The sequence below is a fragment of the Podarcis tiliguerta genome (assembly GCF_965153285.1).
Source record: "Podarcis tiliguerta genome assembly, chromosome: 5".
Lineage (NCBI taxonomy): Eukaryota > Metazoa > Chordata > Lepidosauria > Squamata > Lacertidae > Podarcis > Podarcis tiliguerta.
Window position 1 is genome coordinate 94189293 of NC_139538.1, and position 17067 is coordinate 94206359.

Sequence of the window (17067 nt, forward strand, 5' to 3'; positions counted from 1 at the left end):
TATATGGATGGGAACATCTGAGACATTTCTTGAAGCCGTGTTTGTGCAAAGACTGAATCCCAATTGCTACCTTTTTGGCATATACTATATTATGCAGGTTCGCTTTGAATGTGCTCAGCCTTCTGAGGAAACTCTGAGGCTTAATAGCTGTTGATATGCTTGTCCTCAATCCTAAGATAAAGGAGGAGGGAGAAGATCTGAAAAGCACTCTTTGAAATTATTCAGCCATGTCTCGCTGTGAATACCAATGCATTTTGACTTTGCCCAGAACGCAGTAAAATCTACTCACTGGTGCTGAGCACTGAGGGAAGACATATAGATGCTATCAACTTTTTAAAAGTCACACTGTGGGCTTTGTATTGGGAGCACAGCCAAGCTGGGCAAAATAACTCCTCCAAGCTTGCATAGAACCTCGGCCGAGCTCATCTGTCTTGATATCAACTTTCAGCTTTACCCGAAATGAATTTTCTGAGTTCAAGGTTGATGGGAGGACAATAATTGCCTGGCTGTCATATTGAAAAAGAACGGGGGGGTGCCGGCAGATGGCAACAAGCAAAGCATGCTTTATGGATTCGGTGCCAGATTCATGAAGGGGATTGAAATTAATTATCTTTTGATATTAACTGCAGCTAAAGAAGAAGACCCTGGAAGTTACTGTCTGGGACTATGATAGATTCTCCTCCAACGACTTCCTGGGTGAGGTGAGTATCCCTTATTTCTTGCTTCACTGCCTTCCCTCGCCTGACATAGTAGGCAACTAAGAGTAGACTCATATGATGCATTTTTCATCCAGATGAGTAATTCTGATGTTCCTTGGATGCATGTTTCTGTGGAGAAGGGTGGGAAATCACAGATATAACCAGCAGCAATGCCTATGGCATTTCTCCAGATGCTGCCATTGTGGGAACTGATGCTGACTCGACTCAGTTCAGACATCATGATAAACCATAGTTAAGGAAGCTTACCTATGGTATGGTGGTGTGGTGTCTGAATTAAAAACTACGGTCTGTGACTGGCTGGTAAACAAACTATGGTTTCATGTGGTTTTGCAAATCATGGTTTGCGCTAACCCTGGTTTAATTGACAAACTATGGTTGCAACTACCGTTCCTCTTCCAGAGGCTGCTGCGCCAAGAGAAAAGCTCTTGGGGTGCATCCACCCCACAAATATAAATCACTCATAAAGCACTTTTGCTGTTTTAGCATTCACAGGAGAACCTTGGGCATTGGGAGTTTATTGAGGACTAGAGGACTTTCAATCTCCAAGGCTGAAGTTTGTGGTGTGGATGCATGTTTTGTAGTTGCCTCAGAATAGGAACATGTCTTTTTACTTACGGTATTCTGTAAAACGCCATGTACAATAATATTGATGAAGACGATACGGAAACATTAGGAAGAAAGGAATGATTGAAATTATTTTAGCCCTCAGCCTTTTTTGCTTTTAAATGTCTCTGTTATTATATAGCATGCCGTGTATAATTCTGGGAGTCTGTTTAGCATTCTCCACTGTTTCGACTGGTGAAACTCTAGAGCTAACTCGCACATTAGCCAGATCAGAATCAGACGTTGTAAGGTGTTCAATAACAAAATCATTTGCTCTCTGTATCCTCACATAGGTATTAATTGAGCTTTCTAGTGCCTCTCAGTTGGACAATACTCCCCGGTGGTACACTCTGAAGGAGCAGAGTGAAAGCATTGACCATGGAAAATCCCACTCTGGACAGAACAGCCAGCAGTCCCCCAAACCGTCTGTCATCAAAAGTAGAAGTCACGGGATTTTCCCTGACCCATCAAAGGGTAGGAAATATTATATCTCTGTGTGCTATAACTGTGGGGGTTATAACTTTTTTACAACTTCATGTTCCCAAGTAGCTTAGTTAGATAAACTTTTGCCTAAAAACAAAGAAATGATCTGTCATTTCTGAATCTTTATTTTTTTTGGGGGGAAGTCTCCCCAAAAATCTATAAATCAGTTTTTGCATATGTAACTGTATAATGTATTATGCGATATGCACAACATGTATTATAATACAGGAAAAACAGAACTTGCAATTCTTCTAACCCTTGTATAATCTTTTGTACATTGTACAAAAGATTATACAAGTTCATTGTTCATTTGTATTATACAAGTTCATTTGTTCATTGGGACACGGGTGGCGCTGTGGGTTAAAGCCTCAGCACCTAGGACTTGCCGATCGCATGGTCGGCGGTTCGAATCCCCGCGGCGGGGTGCGCTCCCGTCTTTCGGCCCCAGCGCCTGCCAACCTAGCAGTTCGAAAGCACCTCCGGGTGCAAGTAGATAAATAGGGACTGCTTACCAGCGGGAAGGTAAACGGCGTTCCGTGTGCTGTGCTGGCTCGCCAGATGCAGCTTCGTCACGCTGGCCACGTGACCCGGAAGTGTCTGCGGACAGCGCTGGCTCCCGGCCTATAGAGTGAGATGAGCGCACAACCCTAGAGTCTGTCAAGACTGGCCCGTACGGGCAGGGGTACCTTTACCTTTACCTTTACATTGCTTCTTATTGCTTAGAATAAATAGAGGTTGAAGTTTGTCTTTGTCTCCCGCATCTCTTTGGTAACCATTATATTTCCCCTGCTTACCAGATATGCAGGTGCCCACCATTGAGAAGTCCCACAGCAGCCCAGGAAGCTCCAAATCTTCCTCCGAAGGGCACCTGCGCTCTCATGGGCCTTCGCGGAGCCAAAGCAAAACCAGCGTCACTCAAACGCACCTTGAAGATGCTGGGGCAGCCATCGCCGCTGCCGAAGCAGCTGTCCAACAGCTCCGCCTTCAACCAAGTAAAAGACGCAAATAAAATTCCTCAGCATGGCAGCTTAATGTTCAACTGTTGCCTTCCTCCCCGCCCCCCCCCTTCGCTTCCCGCCCCTCAAACTCTTTCCCTGCTGGGCTTTTCTTTCTGCTCTTAGCACAATGTGTGTTCCACCTGTTCAGTGTTCTCTCCGTGTGTGTCTGTGTGTAGATCCATATAAATATAATATAGTCCTCCTATTTAGAAGTCCTCTTTTATTTGCATAGAATGCAGTAGAACTGGCTGTTTCTCTTCTGGGGTCTCCATTTGTCCACTGTCTGTCCACATCTTGTGGTAAAATTCTGCTGTGTGCTGTTGCTTTGGTGCCACTAAATGCCTCAACCATAATTCAAACTTCATAGACTTGGTTTCCAGACTCCTAAGTAAGATCCTGCGGTTTAGCAAGGAACACAGATTGCTAACATTAGGAAGCAAATGAGAAAGAGACATATTGGGCAATGTCACCCTTTGCAGCTCAAAGACCTTAAGAAGGTCATAAGACTTTCCTGGGAAAAGGTTGTTCAGTGCTGATAAATGTTGACAGTTTTAATCTTTTGACAGGATTATTTGAAGCAACCGATGTTTTCTTAGGTCAATAGAATTTTTGTGGAGCACAAAATTAACATATAGATAATTACTGAGGAAATATTGGCAACGTTAACAGCCATATCATTAGCTCTGCTAGAGTGACATTATATAGGGGTGGATTTGATTTTGTTGTTGTTCTTAGTCTGCAGTGAGGTTGTACAATTACAACTTTTACATACCCCCCTTCCCGTCACAGAATTACAGGTTGAGGCTTTAGTCACCTGCAAATTAATATAATCCAACTGTAGCGTCATTGTGTTTGTCTCCATGATTATTTGGTGTGCCATATAATCAGCATTGCATATTGCAGAAAGCAGAAAATAAATTTCCCTCCATCTTCTTCATTGTTGTTAATGAAAAAGAAACAGCCAGTTTAAAAACCCTTTAATGCTGTGCATGTGGTGTCTCTTTGGTCTCTGAAGACACTTTGCCTATTTAAATCCAGAAGAGAAAAACCCCCCACTTGTGTTTGCATGACTAACATTTAAGCTGGTTCCATCTGAGGATACATATTCTGGGTTTCCATTCCACCTACACTGCCACAGCAGCACATAAAAGCGGTCAGTCTAATCATGCAAGGAAGCAGCACAGACACAGCATAGCAGGAGTCCTCCCCATTCAAAGAACTCAGTCTGACAATCTGCCTTCACCAGCCAGTGACAACAAAGACCAAAGCCAACTAGCCCTCAGGAAAGTGATGTCTGATGGACCGGCCAAGCCTGAAGGAGGTGAGCCCAAAGACATGGCCAAGAAGTCAGCCTTAACTAAATGCCTTCTTGCCATGCCTGCTAATTCATCCTTACACATTGAACTTATCTCTCCAGCCCTCTCTGCGGTATTCAGGTTGTGTTGAAAAACCCTAGGCCCATCTTACAGCTAATGTACAAACCCCATTTTGAAAGATTGTGCTGAGTCCAAATTATAGAACGTTCTGAGACAGGGAAGCTCCAGCACCACACACAAAAATGGGGTAACTGGGCTCACACTGCCTACTAAATGGCATGCGTTTAACATAAATTGCTTAAGCATGATTAAACCATTCTTTTTATTTGAGTAAAGACTAGCATGGCACACTGGGATTTCAACTTGGACACAGCATTGGTTGTTGTTATCATTTGTACATCTAGTGTGGTGTTTTCACCTGTGAAAGTTAGCAGCAAGGAAGAAGAAGAAGAAGAAGAAGAAGAAGAAGAAGAAGAAGAAGAAGAAGAAGAAGAAGAAGAAGAAGAAGAAGAAATGATGTTCCTATTGACATGACACAAAAAGCTATATCTACATTCAAAAGGACTTGCCGATCGAAAGGTCGGCGGTTCGAATCCCCGTGTCGGGATGCGCTCCCGTTGCTCGGTCCCAGCGCCTGCCAACCTAGCAGTTCGAAAGCACCCCCGGGTGCAAGTAGATAAATAGGGACCGCTTACTGGCGGGAAGGTAAACAGCGTTTCCGTGTGCTACGCTGGCTCGCCAGATGCAGCTTGTCACGCTGGCCACGTGACCCGGAAGTGTCTTCGGACAGCGCTGGCTCCCGGCCTCTAGAGTAAGATGAGCGCACAACCCTAGAGTCGGACACGACTGGCCCGTACGGGCAGGGGTACCTTTACCTTTACCTTACATTCAAAAGTCTTCTACTTTGTCTCAGAAGGAGTCATGGTCCTTTCCATAGATTTTGGAGTATATTTAGGACAAAACTGCTCCTTGGGTGCCGAGGATAGAGACTGCTGCTCAATGGATGGAGGTTCCTGGACGGCAGTCCTGGCATGAAGAAGAGAGATCTGCAAGCTGTAGGAACCATCCCTTGCCAGGACTGCCCTCTCGGAACCCCAGGAATAGAAATTCACAGTAAGAATTTCCATATCTCTCACATTCATTTCTCTGAGAACCAAGTCAGACATAGGAAGGAGAAAAAGCCCTGTTACATGTTCCCTTAGCACTTCTCAATCATGTCTGAAGGGAAGGTTCTACATCTCCTTACCCCAGGAATGGAATGATCTCTCTGAAATAGGGGATACACAATTCCCCGTTGGACCTGACAGAGAAATTTGGGTGATGAAAACATGACCAGAGTTTAAACTAGGGCGTGGGCATAGGCACGCCAAGCATAGCTGCTCCCGCCTCAGCTTTCTTGTGCTGATCAGGAGGGGCTGAAGGAGACTTGTCAGTGCAGTCAAGTGATCATGCCTGCAAGCACCCCTGGGGCCATTATCAAGGTTCCTGGTGGTCAGGAAGCTTGTGTGCCTAGCCCAATGTGTTTACAAGGCCTCTTCAGATCTTTCTACTCAACATGAGACGTTCAGGGGTGCGGTATGTGTGCCCAGCTTGTGTGGGGACATTGTGTATGTGCCTACTCCCCCTCCCCAGTTTAAACCCTCATGTATTCTTCTGAACACATTAAAAAGACTGTGGTGATCCACCTTCAGTCTTTCTCCCACTGGTGGCTCCTATGGTGTGGCTGCAGTCCCCTTGGGGGACTGGAATGGTTATGGGAGTCTAGTCTTAGTTTCAAGCTGAAGCAGTGCATTCAAAGATAGCATCTCCTTGGGGATCATTAAGAAAAGAAGGCCAGGGCTTCCCAACCAGCAACCAAAGTTACTTCTGCTTGGAAGATGGAGAGAGGCTGACTCTGCAAAGGATTCTGAATTGCAGACAATGAGCACCTGTCGCATCAACTAGCAAACACTCTTTGGACTACCAAACTCAACAGACACCAGCTCTGGATACAAAAGCAGTGTCAAAGTTACAGAAAATCATTTCTTTTGAATAGATCTTTCGGTGTTGTCCTTATCCAACTGTGGAAGAGCATCAAATCTAATGCATTGATTTATTGATTGTCTTTTTACTTAGGTCAGGACCCTTTTGGGGGAGGGGGTATCATTGTCAACTAAAGTCTGGTCCCCAAGCTACTTCTCACAATTTACCACATCAGTTTCATGTGGTGAACATTCTGTTTGACTGACCCCACATATGATGAGAGAGTGCATTTTCCATGGCAGGAACCCACCAAAAAGCATAATGTGACTTGATATCATAAATACTAGCTCTCACCATATGAGGGTTTTTTAAACTAAAAATTCACGACGTGAAACGGGTGCATTAAAATTACAGCAGAAGAGTCCAAAAGTGGTATGAGAATCAGGCATAAGAAAGTGATTTTGTAGGCAACATGACAGCAGATAATCAGGTTCTTGAGCTAATGCTTGAAGTTGGAAATAGGACTTTTCTAAATTGCATGAGAAACCGACACATCTAGGGAAGTTGTTCCACTGCAGAAGTTGCATCTGAACACATAAGAAACCAGCACACGCCATGTGAAGACCAAGAGGTGGTACAATGGCTGAAGCGGTTGCCCAGCATTCCTTTTATCCCTTAACATTGTCCCTCCATGCGAGTAAAGCCTGAATAGGCCCTGAAAGTGATCTCTCAAAGACTTTCCAGTCATCTTCATGGCAGTGTGGGGATTTGAACACAGGTCTTCTCGATCCGCTAAATCAACTGTCTCAAGATTACCTCACTGGCAGTGGAGCACAGAAAGAGTCCCCTTTTTGCATTTTTGGAATTTCAGTTTTCTTACTTCTGTGCTTTAGCCCTGCAAATAGATAGTTGTTTATTTTTTTTGTTTATTTGTTTTGTTTTGTTTTGGTACTGAATTGCTTTTAGGGCAACCATTATGACTGTGCAGGGAGAGGGGAGCTCCTATCAATCTGATCCTTTCCTGTTCAGAACTGTTTCAAAAACCGGGGCCTCACTGGCATATTCAGTCATTGCTTTGCAAGAATCCTTCATACTTTAAATAAATTTGCTGCTCAATAAACCTTCTTTGTAATAGGCTTCTCAGTACCTAATTCCCAGAAAAATTAAATGGGCTTTGTCACCGCCAAAAAAGAAACAATTTTCAGAGAGCCAACCCATTATTCAGTCTATAGACATCAATAATCTGTAGCTGTCGCTGGGCTCTGCTTTTTCCTGTTTGAGTGCTGTCACATTTCAGTGCTCTTGGTACTCTCCCACCTTTCTAAGGTGACATGCAATTTCCTGAAATTGCTCAGATGCTTTATCTGAAAACTCCCATTTGGCAAATGTATTCGGCTGTGACCTGAACCTTTAGAACATATGGAAACGAGTTGTTTGCAAAGCTTTGGAGCATCATGGCCCTAACCTGTGATACACAATCATAAACTTATAAGCCATAGCTGGAGCACATTTTTTAAGAAACAACAACAGCAACCCACAACATATATACATATATTAATCAATGTGTATTTTCTAGATAGTGCAATATCTGTTTTCGTTTTTAATGGCGTTGGATTGTCCTGGGCAATTGTGTTGCTCAAATGTACACTGCTGCAGTTAATCATTGACAAGAATTATTTTGTATGACATTGCAGCTTCGCATATTTCTCAATTTGCCCCAAATGAGAAAGGTAACAAGCACGGCGACCTCAAAATAAGGAATGAATATAAATTTGTGGGTGGGTGAGGGAAATTCTCCAATAGTTTTGTGGGAGATTTGTGAACTCAGCATGACTGGACTGGTATTGTTTCCTTTGGTCAATATTTGGAATAAAACAGAGACTGTAACATGTTCTAAGCTTTTAACTTGCAGTTGAGAAATATATTCACGTAGTTATGTGGTGTCTGGAGAAGATGTTGCCTGTGTAGTATCTGTGTTCCTGATTCAGCATTTGGGGTTTCCCCGCCCCCTTTTTACTCTGTACACTTTCTCAAAATGCCTTCAGTAGTGTGACATTTGAGCTGTTGTCTAGAAATAGTAAGGATTAATTGTACAATGTCATTGCTGTTGCTAGATGAATATTGTTTCAATTTTCAAACCATTGTGAGGAAATTAAAATTGTATTGCGTGTCGAGGTCCCCAGGGCCACCCCAATAACTCACACATCACACAGAATTTTTTGTTTAAGATTTTTGGCATAATTTTGGCCACAACTTTATTGAAATACAAATTTGTGAGTGGTTGCTTAGGCATTGGTTGCGACTATCTGCCCCCACCATGGGGGACAGACTGACATTCTGCACGATGCGAAAGTCAGAATAGGGGAATACACTTGGGGGTTATGCGGAGCAGGGAACCTGCCCTCACCCCAAATGCAACCAGGAGCTCATTGCTATGGCCCGAGCCCCCTTGACAGAGTGGACAAGCAATAGTTAGCCCCCAATTCCTTTAACAGAATCCCTTGCAGCAGCAGCATTAGAGGGGCAGGCACTCAACCTACCAAGGGCAGGCACTCAACCACTTCCCCTCAACCAACCAAACCATAAACCAATGCCTAACCGCAACCTTACAAGTTGTGACGATTTGCTACGCAGTAGGCAAAAACCAAATGGCCCCAGCCAATCAGCCAGATGGACAAAATTCCTACTGGGCCCCTGCCCCAAGAGCAGACAACCCCATGACAGGCATAGCAAGGTCAAAGCGAACAACCCTAATTCTAGGGAGGGGGGAACGGGCAATCCGATGCACGGTCGAAAAGAGGAAGCCCTAGCCTTGTGCAAGGAGTTTTAACATTTCTGGCAGTCAATCAACAAATGGCAACATTAACTTCTTCCCAACAACAAGGGAAGCCCAATCGCATCAGTGGCCAACGAACAATTAGCCCGCCCCCAACTTTGGAGTGTCCTGGCGGCCCCCACCGCAACACATGCTCTCCATGAAGGAGAACACGCTTTTTCCACTTATAAATTAGCCTCGATGTGTATTGTTGAATAGGTTTCCCGGAACCTATTTAGAGCAACATTTTGTGAGAATTTTCACATGATTGCTAGGTGCTACTTGTATTGCTGACACTGATGTCTCTCTAGGATGTTTGGTAATCCTTCATTCCTACCCTGTACAGCAAGACCTACGAACCACCGACCGGGAGAAAGTTCAGTCTCCTCCACTGGTTCTTCAGCCAGTACCTTTGGCAGCGGATACAGCATGGACAGCGAAGGAAGCAGCAGCAGCAGTACCACCACTGCGGACACCAATCTGTTTCCCATTCCAAGAATGTAAGAATTTCTTTAAAATGTAATAAGTTGCTGCTTTTGCGTGTCGAGGTCCCCAAGCCACCCCCCAAATAACTCACAACGCACACTTAATTTTTGTTTAAGGTTTTTGGCATAATTTTGGCCACAACTTTATTTAAATACAAAACTGTGAGTGGTTGTTTAGGCATTGGTTAAGTATATCTGTCCCCCCGCCTGGGGACAGAACTGACTTCTGGCCACCACCGAAAGACAGTGCGGGGGAAAGCAAGTCGGGGAGAAATGGAGCTGAGTCACAGATCCTCAACTCTCACCCGCCTGCTCCCCGAAGGCTTGCCGGCCCTAGTCCCATTCCAGGGATTGGACGAAAAGATGGCAAGCCCCAGGATTCCTTTAACGGAATTCCCTTTCCGCAGCAACCATGGAGGGGCAGGCCCAGCCTATCCTAACCCCTCCTCCACCAATTTATAACCAATGCCTAACCGCAACCTTACAAGTTGTGACGATTTGCTACGCAGTAGGCAAAGACCAAATGGCCCAGCCAATCAGCCAGGTGGACAAAATTCCTACCAGGCCCCTGCCCCAACGGCAGACGACCCCATGACAGGCATAGCAAGGTCAATGCAACAACCCCTTACTCAAGGGCGGGTGGGTGGGTGATCCGTTGCACGCAGCAAAGAGAAAGCTCCAGGCTGTGTGCAGAGTATTTAAACCTTTTACCCCTCCCACCAAAATTGCAACATCACTTTTACCCCAGCAACCCAGTGAACCAATCACTGCCCCAGGCCATCTTTAGAGACCCTGCCTGGTAACAGAGGGGTGGCTCAGTAGACCCCACCACAACACGTGCTCTCCCTGAAGGAGAACACGCTTTACTAGCCATGGAAAGACGAATGAGAGGTTCCTACTTTAACCCTCAAGGAACTGCCATATATACTCCCCAGCTTCCCAGCACATACTTATGTGCTACGTATGTGTGTGCTAAACAGTACACTGGTGGGATTAAAGCTGTAGTTCCACTGAACACAGTATTTTAAACTTTGGTATATTTTCCCAGAATATAGTCATCAAACCAATGAAAATTAGAGCAGTGATAATAATATCTTTTTTAAAGAAAAAATTAGCCAACATAGCAGATGTCATAGCAAATATTATCTAGACACATGCCAATCTAGAATTCTGACAAACGTTTGGTGAAACAGAAGCAGGCAACAACCGCAAGATTCAGTTCAGATTCCTAAAGCACTTGGGAGGCTGCCCAGTTTGGGCCTGGGATCTAAATGCCAAGTCCACCAAGGAGGGAAATGAAGCTTCGTTCCCTTCCCCAATTCACTACAGTGGTACCTCAAGTTAAGTACTTAATTCGTTCCGGATGTCCATTCTTAACCTGAAACTGTTCTTAACCTGAAGCACCACTTTAGCTAATGGGGCCTCCTGCTGCCGCTGCGCCGCCGGAGCACGATTTCTGTTCTCGTCCTGAAGCAAAGTTCTTAACCCGAGGTACTGTTTCTGGGTTAGCAGTGTCTGTAACCTGAAGCGTATGTAACCCGAGGTACCACTGTATTGGGAATTTTTGAAATGGCTATAACTTTCCCCCCATTTCATAGAAATGGTTGAAGTTTTCAGGCATAATAGTCCACCCCCAGTGGACTAAGACTGCAAAATTACATGCAAATGCAAACAGGTTGGGGATGCGGGTGGCGCTGTGGGTTAAACCACAGAGCCTAGGGCTTGCCAATCAGAAGGTCGGCGGTTCGAATCCCCACGATGGGGTGAGCTCCCGTTGTTCGGTCCCTGCTCCTGCCAACCTAGCAGTTCGAAAGCACGTCAAAGTGCAAGTAGATAAATAGGTACCGCTCCGGCAGGAAGGTAAACGGCGTTTCCATGCGCTGCTCTGGTTCGCCAGAAGCGGCTTAGTCATGCTGGCCACATGACCCGGAAGCTGTACGCCGGCTCCCTTGGCCAATAAAGCGAGATGAGCACCGCAACCCCAAAGTTGGCCACGACTGGACCTAATGGTCAGGGGTCCCTTTACCTTTACTTACAAACAGGTTGAGAGTTTTTTTTGGCATTGGCACCTTTTAAAGTTTGATTTCTTTGTTGTTTGGTTTTAGAATGAACCCTGAGCAGGGGACTCTGGGGTGGGGGGGGGACCTATGAGGAAAGCTGCCATTCCCCTAAGTTATACTGAACCCAATTTATTAATGCAGAATAAAGGTAAAGGTAAAGGTACCCCTGCCCGTACGGGCCAGTCTTGACAGACTCTAGGGTTGTGCGCCCATCTCACTCAAGAGGCCAGGGGCCAGCACTGTCCGGAGACACTTCCGGGCCACGTTCTGGCGAGCCAGAGCCGCATACGGAAACGCCGTTTACCTTCCCGCTAGTAAACGGTCCCTATTTATCTACTTGCACCCGGGAGTGCTTTCGAACTGCTAGGTTGGCAGAATAGGTAATGCAGAATAGAGTGGGGGAAATTGCACATTTTTAAGTAAAATACGTGTAGGTTTTACAAGCAACAAACCAACCCACCACTTTTGAAAATGACCTAATTCTGATATTGTTGGAAGTGACGCTAATAATTTTTCTTCCCCCCTTTCAGGGTGGGGCAGGAAAGGCAGCAGGGAGATAGACAAATCCTCTGGTATGCCAAGGATAGGAGGGTCTCTGCCAGGGTGAAGGAGAAGAAAGATAAAGAAGAGGGTGGAGCTAGCCACCCTCCCCATTTCCCTCTGAAAAACTAGCTATCAACTGAATTTATTATGCTGATTACATATATGAATAAGCCAGTACCTGACAAATATTCTGCTAATGCAAATTTCCTTCTCAACTGACTAATCATTATTGACCATAGGAAATGCCAAGTGATTAATCAACTGACTAATCAGTACAGTGGTACCTCGCAAGACGAATGCCTCGGAAGATGAAAAACTCGCAAGACGAAAGAGTTTTTCGTTTTCTGAGTTGCTTCGCAAGACGGATTTCCCTATGGGCTTGCTTCGCAAGACGAAACGTCTTGCGCCTTTTTTTTAAAACCACCAATGCATTCCTAAGGGAAACCGTCAATACGCAGTGGTGCTTCGCAAGACGAAAAGACTTGTAGAACGAAAAAACTCGCAGAACGAATTAATTTCGTCTTGCGAGGCACCACTGTATTTGGGGACCACAATAAATGACAAGGCTTTATTCTGTTCCCAAGGCAATATGTTTGAGGGCTCAGAAGCAGGGCTATGGCCACTTGAACTATGGCTTGTGAGACAAGGGTAGAATAGGTTGCAGTTGCTCTCCTCTCTACTCTCCCAGTCTGGATAATTTTGCAAAGTCTTTCTCTTCTGTGCCCCATTTCACATTTCATAGTAAAATCATAGTTAATGGTTTGCTATGAACAAACTATGATCCCTAGGTTAGCATTACATCCAAACACGCCAGAGTGGTGCATGCTCTAGTTATCTCTCACTTGGACTACTGCAATGCGCTCTACGTGGGGCTACCTTTGAAGGTGACCCGGAAATTACAACTAATCCAGAATGCAGCAGCTAGACTGGTGATTGGGAGCGGCCGCCAAGACCACATGACATCGGTCTTGAAAGACCTACATTGGCTCCCAGTACATTTCCGAGCACAATTCAAAGTGTTGGTGCTGACCTTTAAAGCCCTAAACGGCCTCAGCTCAGTATACCTGAAGGAGCATGTCCACCCCCATCGTTCTACCCGGACACTGAGGTGCAGCGCTGAGGGCCTTCTGGCGGTTCCCTCACTGCGAGAAGCTAAGTTACAGGGAACCAGGCAGAGGGCCTTCTCGGTAGTGGCACCCGCCCTGTGGAACGCCCTCCCACCAGATTTCAAAGAGAAAAACAACTACCAGACTTTTAGAAGACATTTGAAGGCAGCCCTGTTTAGGGAACCTTTTAATGTTTAACCGACCATTGTATTTTAATATTTTGTTGGAAGCTGCCCAGAGTGGCTGGGGAAACCCAGCCAGATGGGCGGGGTATAAATAATAAATTATTATTATATTATTATTATTATTGTGGTTTGTTTCATTCAAACAAACCTTGGTTTATTGGGGGCACAACAAACTATAATCCCTGGTTTAGTTATTGCAGTCTGTTTCCTCCATGTGCTAATAAGGGATGAGTAGAACAGACTAGAAAAGTGTGATTGTGACAGACCATTAACTATTGCTCAATATGACAAATGAACAAGGTCTATGCGTCTGTTTTAGGTACCAGTGAAGAACAGCAAACTTCCTGCTCTAGTGATTCCATTTGATTATAAAGAACTGGCTCGTAACCTTATGTTCTAAAGTCCGTAAAAGGAATAAAGTCAAAACTTGGCCCCAGGAGATTGTATTTCAGAAGCACTTATATGCATTAAGTCTTCCTTGATTTGCTATAGGACAGCAGTGCTTTTGTACGCTAAGTCAGTAGAAGATAAAAAGAAATCATCCATCTTATTCTTTTAAGTTTCCTCTTCAGTAGTTCTAGTAGAAAAGTCAATTCATGCTGCAAATTTCCATATGATTAAGAATTTATATTTAATCTTTCTGCCTGTAGATAAAAACAAATTATTCCCTGAAGTCAAATAAAAAAGTTTTAATCATATTTTTCAACTTCAGGCCTGTAATTATTTTATACTAATCCCTACTAATATAATACAGCTTCGGGAAGTGCTTGAGGATGAATGTTTTAAAATATTGAAAGTAAGTTCCTCTAGGAAAGATGTCTATAGAAAGATGCCTGAGCTCACACACTGATTGGAGCTGAAAATTGATCAGGTAATCCCTCAACAGAGGAATGATGAAATGTGGTTGACCAAAACATCCTGATTATTAGTAAAATCCAAGACAGCAAATGTTTATACAGAATTTGTGAGGCCATCTCTTCCCAAATGAATGGAGCCAGACTGTGCAATCTTGATCTGAAGCCCTTCTTTGTGTGCCTCCACCACGAGAGGTCCAGAGGCTGGCCACACAAAAACGGGCCTTTTCTGTGATGGGTCTCCGTTTATGGAATGCTCTTCGCAGAGTGGTTCACCTGGCACCACCATTATATATCTTTAGGCACCAGGCAAAAACTTCCCTCTATAACCAGGCATTTGGCCTTTTAGAAGTAGGTGAGATGTTTTTAATATATTTCTTTTTCCTCTTGGTTTTTATGAATCTCTGTGGAGTGGAGTCAGCTGTCTGTTATGTTGGATTGTAAGTCACTTTGGGTTGCCCTGGGCAAGATAAAGCGACTAACAAATTTAATAAATAAAATAAAAATAATAATTAATAAATAGGGCGACACTGCTCTACCCAGAACTACTCCAATGGATAATTGCCCAATATCAATTATCCTTCAATTTGCAGATAAGTGAGAAGGTACAGTGAATATCTGGCCAATTGTTTGTGTGTGAGCACAGACAAAGGCACAGTTCGCACATAAAGACATTCACATAGTGCCCTGTGATCAGGGGGGATGAAGCAGCTTCCTCTGCTGCTGCTGGAGAAGTGGTGCCAGGATCCGTGCTGATTTCGGGTGAGATCTTGCTGAAATCTCACCAGAAACCAGAAGAGGCATGGCGGGGAGGGGCAGCACTTCCTGTTTCAACTCACATGGAAAAACGAGATGTGCCGTCCCTGCATGTGAAGGCCTTGCCCCACGTAAACAACATTCTTGCACGTCTTAAACAGCGCGTAAGCTCCTTGTGGCCAGCACTTGAGCAGGCATCAAGCCAGGCCCACACCTCCCAACAGAATGCAGTATGTGAGATATCCCTGTGCAACAATCCCTTCACCTGCCGTCTGTTTTCCTAGTGTTAAAAGAATCTGGCTACAACTGGAGAATCTCTTCTGAGTGTGAAAGCGTGCTTCATGTGGCAAATTGTGCGACAGCTTGCACATCTGCATTTGGAAATGAACAAGCAGGTGGGGAGGAGGGGTTGCTTCTGCTGATAGCCACTGCCTTTTTGCAAATTTAAAAGCCATTATGGGTCGTGAATTCCAATAAACGAACATCTCATATTGAGTCAACCTGTAAACATTTTTAATCAAAAAAATATTATTTATTCAATTTGTATAACACCATTGATCTCAGGTTGGTATATTGCATCATTTGATGGTGGAGGCTTTTTTTAATAGCTGCTCAACTGTATTTTTCAACAGAGGAAAGATGAGCCAGAATGGGCAAGATCCAGTGAAGCAAACAGGAATGGGATTAATGGAGGCTGAAGGTAAACTGGATATTGTCAACATTAGAACGATACATTTTAAAAGTTCATAGAAAACTATCTGTTGGTTTTTTATTTTCTATACTGAAGCACCTGGAAAAAAACATGCTACACATTAAGATAGTTGCTGTGAAGAGTGACATTAGGGAGAATTACAAATCTCCGAAAAAGACTGGAGTTCATAAAAAGGTGCTTCCTGTTGTGAGAATTTTACACCAGCATCACCAAAAACCGAATCAACCTCTTTTTGCACAGGACAAGTTGAGGGCAATATTAGAAAGTGCAATGAAATGTTGACAACTGGCTTCTTTGCAAAAATAATTGTGCAGAGATTATAATGCAGAGACAATTATTTAAGGTGTATACTTCCGCTTGCAATCACCTCACATATGTATAAAATATATATGCAGCCGTTTGTAAAATAATGGCTACAAAGATGAAGCCAAAGTTCTGTGGTGAGATGTGGGTAGTAAATAACACGGTGTCAGCTTTTGAATTATTATTCCTGTAGGCATATTTGATTTATTTCAACCCTGAAGAGCTAATGATGCTTAAGATCATTGGTTCAGTGAACCAGGGAGACATAGAGGAAAGCAATCAGCGTACGTGGGGAAATAATGTGCATCAAGCTTGTTCGTTCTCACCTTCCTAAGCCTGATCTTAGTTGCTCCAAGGGCTAAAATAGGGTTTGGAATGAATGTCAGCAGTTAGTGCAGAAGTCCCTCCCAGATTTGTTTATTCTCTCTTAAAGAAAACCTAACACCTTATCAGTCCATATTACCGTAAGGAGCAGAAATGAATGCATTCCTTGTTGCTCACACTACAGTTTGCCTCATGCTGGTGGCAAGGTGTCTAGAAAGCTTTGGGCAGCCTAAGATTCTGTGAAGATTCTCACAGACCCTACCCAAACCTTCACTGATTTCCAGAAGACTGGCATCAGTGGTGGTAATGGGGGCTCTCAGTCTTCCTCTTTGCTGGAGGACAACATGGAAACGACAACAAGGAGGGTAGACTGGTACCCTGAAGTGCCTGGCTTCTGATTCAGAGGTAGACCGGTACCCCCAGGTGCTTTGCTATGGGTCAGATTCACGTGGCACTGATGGTGGTAATTTTTGCAATTTTCCTACTCTTGCGGCCATTTTTTGCACCTTTTCGCAGTTTAGATCAATTTATTTATTTTCTGGTGCCACACAGATATTATTTGAAATATAAGTGACATGCCACCCTGAGTTATGCTTTCCTTCCACCCTCTTTGGCTTTGCGTGCAACAATCACTGAGATCATTGAATACTCTGAATGTGCAATCTCTTCCTACACACGCTGGGATGACCCCAAGACAGAGCTCTATAGGTTTGCTACATGGTTGTTATTGTTACCTGAGTTGTCCCTATAGCATCCGCCTGGTAAGCCCCAACTATGTTGTAATGTAAATGTTAACACGACGTCCCTTAAACTAAGCTTTAGAGCAGGGGTCCCGGGGCCCGG

The 17067-nt window shown here is 44.3% G+C and overlaps 1 protein-coding gene across 2 annotated transcripts in view; it reads left to right on the forward strand.

Moving 5' to 3' along the window:
* Window positions 1-17067, forward strand: part of PCLO (piccolo presynaptic cytomatrix protein) — a gene marked incomplete at its 5' end in the record, with an annotated part of 246970 nt that overhangs the window by 204868 nt on the left and 25035 nt on the right. For both annotated transcript variants that reach the window (XM_083440693.1, XM_083440692.1), the window contains 6 exons: window positions 630-701; window positions 1616-1796; window positions 2603-2797; window positions 3942-4124; window positions 9243-9396; window positions 15518-15585. In XM_083440693.1, the coding sequence (XP_083296819.1) occupies window positions 630-701; window positions 1616-1796; window positions 2603-2797; window positions 3942-4124; window positions 9243-9396; window positions 15518-15585 (853 nt within the window). The remainder of the gene's footprint in view (window positions 1-629; window positions 702-1615; window positions 1797-2602; window positions 2798-3941; window positions 4125-9242; window positions 9397-15517; window positions 15586-17067) is intronic.